At 51.4% G+C, this 12092-nt stretch overlaps 1 protein-coding gene across 1 annotated transcript; it reads left to right on the forward strand.

The window, feature by feature from the left end:
* Positions 1–7363: 7363 nt before the first annotated feature.
* CST11 (cystatin 11) lies at positions 7364–9944 on the forward strand. The gene is made up of 3 exons (XM_029220824.1): positions 7364–7588; positions 8162–8266; positions 9861–9944. The coding sequence occupies exons 1-3, from the start codon at positions 7364–7366 to the stop codon at positions 9942–9944; spliced, it is 414 nt and encodes a 137-aa protein (XP_029076657.1).
* The last annotated feature ends 2148 nt before the right edge of the window (positions 9945–12092 follow it).

Raw genomic sequence — 12092 nt, forward strand, 5'->3', positions numbered from 1 at the left:
CACACACACACACACACACACACACACACACACACACACACACACACGCCCAGCCCCTTGCACTGCCGCTGGACCCTGGGCGAAGACGGGCTTAGGGCCTGGCAAGGGTTGGGGGCAGCTGAGTCTGCAGTGATGCTCGAGGGGCCCTCAGCCTCCCCAGGTCGAGGGCTGCAACGCAGCCCAGAAGAGGGCCAGCCGGTCAGGAAATGAGAGCCTTTGAGGGAAGCCAGGGCCGTCTGTGCAGGGAGGGGGCCAGCCTCCAGTCCAATCAGGAGTGTGTGCAGCGGGGGACCCTCACGTCAGAGCCCCGCTGACCTGGGCCGGCTCGGGGCTGGCCATCCGGCAGCCTGGGCCCACGACTGCCACTCACCTTTTGCTGGGCTGCCTGACCTCCAGCAGCTTGTTGGCATGCTCTTCCTCATGGTCACTGTTGAACCAAGCCACGGCGAACTCCACAGACACCGCAAAATAATTGTGGTCCTTACTAATGTCTACAAATTCCTTTTGAATGATCCAGACGTGAATGCCCACAACAGTGAGCCACAGAAGCAGAGCATGCTGTCCAGAGTCAGCACGAAAGACAGGTGATTGGGGGCAGGGTGGGGGGGCGGCCCTCCGCAGCCCACAGCCCATGCAGCCCTGCGCTCTGGCCTCCCGCTTTGAATATGCCTGTGCCCACCTCCTCCTCTGCATCCCCTGCCTGTCCCTCCTGCCGGCACTAAAGAGGCAGAGCAGGGGGTTACATCCCTGTCTCATCACAGAAAGCCTGGATGCAGGGACACGCACGGAGCAGGCTCTGTCCCCCTTGTTTTCAGAGCTTCATCCTGACAGGGTCCCACTCCACAGGGCCCTGCATCCCCGCTGCTTGCCCTGGGGACTGTGCAGGCAGGGACTGCCAGAGTCCTGTGATTTCCTGGGAGCTCCAGGAAGCCAAGCCTGCCTATGACCTTGGCTGGAGCCAAAACCACCAGCCGGGCACAGGGGAGTACGGGGTGTGCAGCCAGCAGTGGAGGTGTCTAGGAGGAGTTGTCCTCATCACTGCCCTGATAGGAATTATTAACCATAGTTGATTTCCTAATTGTCTTTTCTCTCATCGACTTCCAGCTCGAGTCCACTACAGTCAGAGTGTAGTGGAATAACTGAGGACATGGAAAGGAGACGTGACCCATGAGCCCCACCCCGCCCCCAGCAAACTAGGGGCTGGCGAATAAGCCAGAACTGCAAACAGTCCTGGATGCTTTGAGCCCCCCCCGCCCCCGCGGCAAACCGGGGGTCTGCGAATAAGCATTGAGTGCTTTGGGCACTGATCCATGAGACGTCCTCAGTATAATCAGGATGGTGGGAACACAAGGAAATGTCCTTGTGCTACTTCAGTATAATCAGAATAATGGAAACACAAGGCAATGTCCTTGTGCTGCTTTTGCGCTCAAGGACGAAGCACGGCATGTCTTCAAGAAAGCCCACTGTTGCGTGTATAATCAATAAAAGCATATGTTGCTGCTTTGGCATTTCTGGAATGTTAAGAAAACAAGTCTTAAAATGTAAACATAGATAATGCTTCAATAAAAGCTACCACAGCAGGACAGACGGCACTGTATTGCCTGAGCGAGCGGCAGCCCTCTACTGCTGTGCTTCGGCACAATTCATCTCGTGTGATGAGCTTGCTTTCGGCCCTGTCATAAGAAAAACTACAACATCAGAGAATGTACTTTCTATTATGTCTCTTCTCTGAAATTTGTTGAGATTTGTTTTATGGCCAATATTCCACAGTTTCTTTCTTTTTGTTTTTTTTCTTGATGTAGATCATTTTTAAAGTCTTCAGTGTATTTATTACAATACCGCTTCTGTTTTAGGTTTTGTTTTTTTGGTGGCAAGGCACATGGGATCTTAGCTCCCTGACCAGGGATTGAACCCACACTCCCCGCATTGGAAAGCGAAGTCTTAGCCACTGGACCACCAGGGAAGTCCCCACAGGTTCTTGAAAAGGTTCTGCATTTTTCAGGTGCAGAGTTAGGTATTGACATAACTCAGGTCGCCCATGTGACCAAACCTTCCACATATTGACTTCTTTACTTTGCTTTGTTTTATTGAGTTTTCTTTGGTTTGGGTTTGTGTTTTGGTCTGTTGTTCTGTCCGTTTCTGAGAGATGCATTAAAATTTCTCACTGTGATTATGATTGTAGATTTGTCTGGTCTTCTTTTCTCATAATTCTTGCTGTATATATTTGAGACTCTGTCAATGAGTGATTGTACAGACAGGACTGTTAGGCCATTTTATCCTCATCAGTCACACCTTTGCATCCCAGTGACGCTGTTGCTCTAGAATCAGCTTTGTCTGACATCAGAGTAGCCACATTAACAATGTTCTCACTAGCGTTTCCATTATGTATCTTTATCCATCTTTTTACTCGAAGATGGTACCTTAATAATTAAGATGTGTCTTTGTGGGGCTTCCCTGGTGGCGCAGTGGTTGAGAGTCCGTCTGCCGATGCAGGGGACATGGGTTCGTGCCCCGGTCCGGGAAGATCCCACGTGCCGCGGAGCGGCTGGGCCCGTGAGCCATGGCCGCTGAGCCTGCGCGTCTGGAGCCTGTGCTCCGCAACGGGAGAGGCCACAACAGTGAGAGGCCCGCGTACTGCAAAAAAAAAAAAAAAAAAAGATGTGTCTTTGTAAACAGCATGTAGGTTTTTAAATCAGTCTAACATTCTTTTATTTGGGTGATTTAATCCCATTTGCGATAACTCCTATTACTGATCATTATCAGTATATTCAGGTTCAAATCTACCATATTACTGTGTGTTTTCTCTTCATATTGGTAGTCTCTGTTCCTTCTTTTCTACTTTCTTGTGTTCTCTTGGATTATTCACGGTCTTTTCATTGTTCCATTTCTTCCTCCCAATGGCTTTATTTGCCCTTATTTCTCTTCTCTCAGTGGTAACTCAAGCAATTGTAATGAGCACCACTGACTTAGTTGAATCTACTGTAAATTAGTACCTTTACCATTTCAAGGATGGCGGGAACACTATTGCTCTTAACCCCACTTCTGCCTTGTGTGTTATTGTCATATTTGAAAGTCCATAGAACAATATGATTGTTGCCTTACACATTTGCTATTCACTTGGACTTAGCAACATACCTACCCTTCTGCTGGGCATCATTCCCTCCACATAACTTTTCTTCCAGAGGGTTCATTTCCCCTCCCCCTGAAGAACTCTCTTAAGGATTTTGGGGGGTTTGAGATTCTTTTAAAAATGAAACCTACTTTTGAAAACACAGCAGGACTGAGACACAGCGATCCCCTCAGTATGTGGTTATGGGTCAGAAGAGGGGAGGCGAGCCCAGCAGGATGGGGCTGTCCCCGCACTGGGGGACACCAACTGCAATGGAGGGTGTGCCTGGGCAGTCCTGGGACCACCACCCCTGATCTAGCAACGGGAACACACCTTGCTGCTTCTGACACGGAATCCCACGTTGTTGCAGCTGGAGGTGACTTAAATACAGACCAGCGCCATCTCCACGGGGAGGAGAGCAGAGCTCCGTGGGAGCGTTTCTGGCTGAAGTCCCCAGGCCATCAGAGGGGGCCCTAAGCAGAGCTTCAGGCCCGCCTTCCTCAGGCAGGTGGAGGCCCCATGGTGCTGGTGACGCTCAGGGTGCACAGTGAGAGCGGTGGAGGGAAGCCAGTGCGGGGCTACTGACGAGCAGGTGACACTGGCTCTGTTCCTCTAGGGCTCCTGGGAGACAATACAGAGTGTGTGCCTCGAAGGGGCCTACCTGAGGGGGGTATCAAGTCTCCAGCTCCTGTCTGTCTTGTATAGAGGCTGCTCCCACCGCCTGCCACTTTGGCCTGTGCCCACCCGTGGGCATACGTGCCCGCAGCCAGAGGAGCCTCAGGCAAAGCACAGGGAACATGGTAGGAGGCCCGGTTCTGCTGGGAGGCACGCCGGGGCCCTCTGCTGCTCTATCCCCTGGGGGAGGCCCTGTCCCTCTCCTGGCAATGCCCTGGGCCAGGAGGGCTGCTCTGGTCCAGCTTCGGGTCCTTGCTCCAGCCCCTGTGAGGGGAGAATGGGGAGAATGGGGGCTTTCTGGAAGTGCTCTGGGGAGGGCTGGCACATACCTCCTGATGCCCCATTATTACTGGGGGTGGAGCAGGCGTGCCCATCCCCGTGTGTGTAGCTGGGGCTGAGCCAACAGACAGCTCTGGGAGAAGCCCTCTAGGAGCAGGATGGGGAGCTCGCAAGCACAGGGACAGTGGGAGAAGTCCTGTCTTTTCTCTCCTTAGTCCTCTCCCGCCCCAGCCCCTGGGCGATCCATGGCAGCAGCCCTGACAGCAGAACAGGGACAGCAGATACTAGAGCCACATAAACATTGGAGGTGGGGGGCGCCTCCCTCTTTGATCAGAGCAGCTGTGGTTCTAAGAGGGTGGGGAAAACCTCCACTGCTTTTTCCCATCTCTGTCCTCCTGCGCTGTGGCCCCAGAATTGGGTGTAGATGTGGGCCTGCAAAGCTGAGCGACGTGAGGAAGATCCGGGGAACCAGAAAGGACCAGAGGGATCGTAGGAGCTCAGGAAAGTGAACCCTGAACAGCACAAGTGTGGGTATAACCCTAATGGCACACGAAAGATGTGAACTGAAGGAAGGGACAGACCACCACCCAGCCAGCCTAGCCTCTGGAAGACACACGTGCACAGACCCAAAGAGCCCTGCAGAGGGTTGACACAGAGCTGACCTGACGGTGAAATCACAACCCCCAGAAGGCTGATCAGAATTTGCACCCTGAATGCAGCTGAGTGAATCACTTGCTTCAAAACACCCAGGATACAACCCAAGATTACTTAGCATATGAAGAATCAAGAAAATCTCAGCTCTCCTGGAAAAAAACAATCAACAGACACTGATGCTGAGATAACTCAGATGTTGCAAATATCTGACAAAGACTTTAAAGCAGCTGTTATCAAAAGGTTCCTAGTAAGGGTAAACACTCTTCAAAGATTGGAAAGGTAGGAACTGTTAGTAAGAAATAGAAGATATCTGTAAAAACCAAATGGATATTTTACTGATATCCTGCAAAAATACAAAAACCAAAATAAAAATCTCATTGGATGAACTCAAGAGCAGACTGAAGATGTCAGAGAAAAGGGCCTGTGAACTTGAAGATAGATCAATAGAAATTATCCATTATGAACACTAAAGAGGAAGAAAACACTAAAAAGCATGAATAGAGCTTCAGAAGCCTATGGGACAATATCAGAAAGTCTTTCATGTCATTGGACTCCCAGAGGGAGAGGAGAAAGTGTTGTGCCAGAAGAAGAAGAAGGAGGAAGAGGAAGAGAAGGGGGGAGAGGGAGGGGAGAAGGAGGAAGGAGAAGACGGAGAAGAAGGGGAAGAGATAATGGCTGAGACTTTCCCAAATTTGTCGAAAACACAGATTTAAGAAGCTCGGAGAACCCCAAAACAAGTAAATTCCAAGAAATCCACATCAGAGCACATTATACTCAAACTACTGAAAACTAAAGACAAAGGAAAAAAACCTGAGAGCCATTAGAGAAAAGACATAATTTACAGAAGAACAAAGATTTGAAGGACTGCAGATTTCTCACCAGGAACACAGAGGCTAGAAGGAAGTAGAATATGATTTTGCATTCTGAAAGACAAGAATGGCCAAACCTGAATTCTATATTTAGGGAAAATATAATAGTGGTATAAAGATGTTACCAGATGAGGAAAGGTTAAAGTATTTCATTGCCAGCAGACCTGCTATAAAAGAAGGGCTAAGGGAATTCTTTTTTTTTTTTTGAGGTGCGCGGGCCTCTCACTGTTGTGGCCTCTCCCGCTGCGGAGCACAGGCTCCGGACGCGCAGGCTCAGCGGCCATGGCTCACGGGCCCAGCCGCTCCGTGGCATATGGGATCCTCCCGGACCGGGGCACGAACCCGTGTCCCCTGCATCGGCAGACGGATTCTCAACCACTGCGCCACCAGGGAAGCCCAGGAATTCTTTAACAAAGAGAAATTTTCTTGGTTCTTCATATGCTGAATAATCTTGGATTGTATCCGAGACATTTGAAAATTGTGTTATGAGACTATATCTTACTTACATCCTATGGGGAATGTTCATATTTTTGTTTGGGAGGATGGAGGAAGGGGGCCCAGGCTGAGCAATGCCTCTGGAAGCTGGAAGAGGCAAAGAAAATGTTCTTCCCTAACACCTCTGGAAGAAGTGCAGCCGCCCTGTGCACACCGTAATTTTAGGACCTCCAATCTCCAGAACTGTGAGATAATAAGTGTGTGTCGTCTTAAGCCACTGTTGGTGGTCACTTGTCACCACAGCCACAGGACACTAGCCAGGTGCCAGGAGAGGAGAGGTCACTGCTATGGAGGCTGGGGGAGAACAGGGAAGGGACCTTGTTGGCAGTCAGCTCCAGAATCCCCCCGGGGCGGGAGCCCCGCAGCTGGAGCTACCCAGTCCCTCCCTTTCCTTGCCTCATCCAGACCAGGAAGGTCCAGGACCCGTGGGTGGTGAGACGGGAGGCAGGGCAGACAGAGGGCAGGGGAGAATGACAGAAACCGTCTCTCCCTCTCCAGGCAGGCCTCCAGAATGGAGAAGGGCAGCTCCAAATGCCTTCTAAGCTCTGGGCATCTGAAGACCCTGGCCCCTTGGTACTGGACCAAGGGTGCGTGTGTTGTACGAGTGCCACAGAGGGTCGCAGGGATGGATAGCATGGCTGGTGCATCCACAGGGACAGCAGGACATGAACACAGAGCCGCGTTGTGGCCACACCCACAAGCTTCCCATACGGGGCACACCCTCCGTTTTCTGGGGAGTATCAGCTTCTCCAGGGAGGCCCAGGTACCTCCCAGGGTTAAGAAATATTAGCAGGAGGAAGATGCCAAGGTTTGGGCTCGTGGGCGAGCTTGCATCCCAGCCAGCCCGGGGAGTGGGGAGGGGATGACCAGAGGAAAGTCTGAGGAAGATCACAGGGACAGGAGGACGAGGAGTTCAGGGCTCCGTCTCGCTCCACCGCCCTGGGATCCAGTGCCCCCAAGTGCTTATCGCTTCCTGCCTGCCGCTCAGGCCTCCCACGGCCTGGCTGGGCCAAGCTCAGCAGACAGAAACCCCCGGCCTGGCTCCCACCCAGAGATGCTGGGGCAGCAGGAGGGTCTGTGCTGCTGAGAGAGCAGCCCCCCATAGAGAGAGGGGAGTTCGGTGTGTGTGTGCCTGTGAGATGCGGAGGCCTGTGAGGAGAACATGAGTCTGCCCTGATCTCCCCGCAGCCTCGGCTACGGATAACGAGGGAGGACACGCATGGGCGTCCCCCGGCTGCCTTAAATCCGTCTGTGCAGAGCAGCCTTGGCAGGGTGAGCCACGATGGCCAGAACCCAGCAGGGCCCCAGGCTGCTGCTGGCCATCATGGGGGCCCTGGTGGCCCTCACCTACCAAACAAGGAGGAAAACCTTCTTAAGTGTCCACGAGGTGCCCGTGTCAGATCCTGTCGTGGTGACCACCCTGGACTTCGTGACCAAGGACTTCAACAAGAAGAGCGAGGACCCGTACAACTTCCGGATTGTGCGTGTCCTCAAGGTCCTGAAGAGGGTCAGTGTCCCCCTCCCATCGCGCCAGACCACCGCAGGCTCGGGGTGGCCATGCAAGTGAACTCAGCCTCGTTTAGTCCAAAGTGGAGGTTTTAAGAGAAGCAGAAATCCCCTGGAGTGGATGAAGTGGAGCCGCTTAACTGACCCCCAGGACCAGGGCTACACACCCCGGCCTGAGGGCCTGAGCCGCCTGTGGCCCCGCGTGAGGGGTCTCCAGGGTGCCAGGCGCACCACATGTGTGCACGTCGGGGGCTGTTTCCACGTGGGGCGGCAGCTCCAGGACCCACAGCTGAGCCGGGCTGGCCCTCAGAGTCTAGGCTGCTGCTCTCTGCCCTTTACAAACCATGAGCATCACGTGGGTCACCCAAGGGCGACTTTGCCCATGGAGTGGCTTCTGGGGAATTCTGCTCAAATGGCAGGAAGGGGCACGGGAGGCAGACAGGGGGTGGGGGGAGCCCACAGGCCTGTCCAGTGCAGGCCCTCGACCTGGGGCACCACACTAGGAGTCCCCAGCCCCAGAAGCTACAGACAAAGGAGAGGAGGTCCTTTATCCCCCTGTCCTTACCTCTGGCAGCTGACTGACCACATGGAGTATCGCATAAACCTGGAGATGCGGCGGACCATCTGCCTCAAGATGGAGGTGAACAACTGCTCCTTCCAGGAAGGCGAGCTCTACAAGGTACTGGTCACGTCACCCAGAAAGAGCTTATTTCTCAGTGCTCTGCTCCTTTGTCGTTGGAAGAATGATGAAGCAGTTGGGGGGTCCAGAGGGAGAAGCCAAGGTGGCTGAGCTGCGGGGGAGTGGGGGGACACTCTGGGCCCAAGAGAAGTAGCTGATTATAATAACATTTTAGCAGCCGGGGGACCTTGTTGGTGCACCCACTGAATATCTGAACCTCAGGCTGACGTAAGACACAGTCGCTGGGCTGCAGCCTCTGTTTCTTTCATCCAGCAGTGTTTAGGCAAAGAGGAGGAGAAAGAGGTGGGAAAATGCGTTCAGAAATAGTTCAACTGGTTGTGGGGTGGGTCAGAGAGAGGACAAGCCTGCAGGCAAGTGGCCCGATGCAGGCCCACCTCCCAACAGTGGCTTTGTCCCCACCCAGTGTTGTCACATCGGGGAAGCCGGCTGGGCCATCATCACTGCAAGTGGTGGACCATCACACACACACGCGTCAGGTGGGCCCACGTGCTCAGGGGCCTTGAAGGTCCCAAGTCCTACAGGCCCTGCAAATCTCTGCTCTTTACCCAAAGGAACTAACATGACGGTGATCACATGACCCACCTTGCCTACAACAGTCCTGATTTGTGCCCAGCTTCTTAGTGTCACTGTTAACAGCATCCCCAGTTGCCTACAACATGTCCTGGTTTGGTTCATAGAGTCCATGGTCACCCTAGTTCTAATGGCCTAGGTTTCTCAAGGCAAACACATGTCCATCCACGGGCTCCCCCCTCCATGGAAAAGTCTTCAAAATCTAGCAAGTTAGACGTTTTTGGTTCTTCCCTGGAGAAGATCATGAAATCTATGAAAAGACTAGTTGACGATAACAGTAAGGTAAACTTAGAGAGTCTCATCACTGTGAGAGATTAAATTGTGGGGTTAATATTCTGAATTCTACTTTAGGAGAAATGTCAACGTTTATGCCTCCCACATCACCTCATCCCCACCCTGGCTTCCCAGCGGAGAGCAGGAAAGCAAAATCGCACTACGAAATGATAATAACGTGCAAAATATGTGGATTGATCTTTCCTTGTGGGAGAAGAGGGAGGTGGAGAAGAAAGGGGATCTTGAGATAGAACAGGGAAGGGGGAGGAGAGGATGTGATGATGGGCGGACGGATGGATGAAGGAAGGAAGGAAGGACAGCAGGAGGGAAGGAGAGGGGATGGGTTGGGTGGGAGGAAGGCCAAAGGAAGCAGGAGGGATGAGGTGGGAGAGTGGGTGGAGGGAGAGAGAAAGGGAGCCAAGTGAGGGTAAGCGTGTTCACTGTGTGAACAGCACATGAGCAGAAAAGATGAGGAAACATCAGTCGTTGCCATGGTGATGTGGGCGGGTGGACACTTGATTTCCAGTCTCCGATTCTAACCACAAGCAGAAGGACGTTTTGTGCGGTGGTATCAGCAGTAACGCTCTCAAGTCATTGAAATCAAAATAAAGATGGGCCCACCTGTGGACTGGAGGCAGGTGAGGCAGGGCCATTTTCCCCATCTGCTTGTCTTACACCTTCCTCTTCCCATGTTGATCTTTTCTATATTTTGTTTTCTTGTCTTTTTCAGAAAATCGATTGCTTCTTCTCAGTATTTGTTATTCCCTGGTTTGAAAAGTATAAAGTTCTGGCCCAAAACTGCACGGATGGCTAGGTGTCCCAGAGTACGGCCCACACGGAGTCACTGTGTGAAAAAGAACCCTGCACTAAACAGGAGTTCTCAATATAGAAAATAAATGTTGGTCAGCCTATGCTCTTAACGCTTTGAATGTTTATGTTTCCACTCCTTTTTTCCCCCAAATTCTTCAACTCATAATAATATGATCTGAAGGTCTTCTGGGCTAGGGCAGTTTGGGGGTCCAAATGAGGTGACATGTATAATTTTTGGTCTTATAGCCTCTACCTACAGGATAGCAGACCTTCAGCCTCATCCTTATATCAAGTAGGATTCTTTAGATTTTAAAATAAGGAGATGAGAAAAGGGAGAAGGAGAACGAGGGAGGATGCTCTAATTACTTAAATGAACAGCTATGAGATATTGGCAAGAATGCCTGTGATGACATTTCTGAGGGACCCAATGAATCTTCCTTGCCTAAAGTGTGAAACAAGGGGAAACAAGGAGAAATAATGCAAGTAATTGAAAATAGGGGGGCCTTTGTTGCTGGTAAGAACTAGGTTGGGAGATGTGCCTTATTTTTGCAGGCACGTGCACTTTCTGATACCAGACTCCAGAATTAGACTCACACCTCCAGCATCAGCAACATTGGACCAGAGCAGGTCTCTTCCCAGAGAGATTCCTCTCCCAGAATTGGCACGGAAAACGTGGGCACCTGTGAGAGGAGGAGGACGTGGGTATAACGCCCCGTTTATTCTTCCCAAACAGACCCATCTGATGAATTCCTGCAGGAGGGGAATGATCGAGGGCAGAGTGAAACCAGGAATGCTGCATTAAAGTGGTGTCCTTTTCATGGATGTCACATTAGCAGTGAGAAATAAGCATCCCTCACCCACCAGCTTGATTCAGTGTTTCAAATAATGTCATCAGGCTCAGCTCTCCCCTCGACTTCCTCCATGTGGTCTCAAGACGGTGCCAGCAGTTCACTGGGTCACATCTGCCCTCGTTCACATCAAGTAGGGAAAGGACGAGCCCATCCGCAAGAGTTAGGGCAAAAGTCTTGGGGTTTAATATCGCAGGGGAATCCCAGGGACTCTGTGGAAAACACACCGGCACACACAGCATCCATCGACCGGCAGAGAGAGGGAGCTGGGACATTTATCCCCAGTTACTGGCTGCAGGACAGCTCCTGTGGGGCATTAATTCCCTGGAACCTCCGGCCTGGGGTGGCTCGAGGGCAGAGCAAACAGCCAGAGGTGACAGGGCACAGGTGTTGGAATCTGGAGCTGGTGTGCACAGAAGGATGAGATGTGAGAGGACACGGGCAGAACACCAAAGGGACAGGTGAATCGTGAGCTGACAGCGGCCACCCACGTCCCCACCAGCTGGAGAAGGCTGGAGCTTTGAAAGAACAATGTTTTTCAACTTCTACTCTCCCTATGAAAATTCCGGAGTCCTCAGGACCCCATTTCAGGTGGGACCCAGGTGAGAGTTCCCTCCGCCAACTGTCTGGGAAAATGCTAACCTACAATTTCTTCATCTTTAAATGAGAATGACAGTACCTGTTTCTTGGAAGAGTTGCAAAGATTAATGAAGATAATGCTTGTCATTTGCTTAACACGATGCCTAACGCAAAGCAGATATTCAAACAAACAGTGATTCGTAAGAATACGGGCACCAGCAGCATAATTTAATATTAACCAGCCTCTTCCGGCCCTTTGGTTGCTATGTCTGGAGGTGAGGGTTGGAGGGGAGAATAAAGGAAAGGTAGGACATTTGTGCTCATTGATTTTGGATTTCTCAGCCCAGTGGGTTTTTGAAACTTTTTTTTTTATTTTGAAATGTAGAGTCACAGGAAGTTACAAAGCGTACAGAGCGGTCTCTTGTACCCTTCCTCTAGCTTCCCGCCATGGTTACATCTTTTGTAATTACAGAAAAATATCACAAGCAGGAAACTGACACCGTACGGTGTGTATGTGTGTCATTTTGTCATATGTGTTGATTTGTGTGTCCACCACCACGAAGACATTCTGCACTAACCCCTCTGTAGTCACACCTTTCTTTCACCATCTCAAACTCCCAGCAACCACTCACTTCTCCATCTTTATGACGGTGGCGATTCAAACATGTTGTGTAAATAGAATCATACCGTGTGTGCCCTTTGGAGACCGGTCACAATGCCCTTGG

Source organism: Monodon monoceros, unplaced genomic scaffold, assembly GCF_005190385.1.
Source record: "Monodon monoceros isolate NGI ecotype Baffin Bay Population unplaced genomic scaffold, NGI_Narwhal_1 Super_Scaffold_13, whole genome shotgun sequence".
Taxonomy (NCBI): Eukaryota; Metazoa; Chordata; class Mammalia; order Artiodactyla; family Monodontidae; genus Monodon; species Monodon monoceros.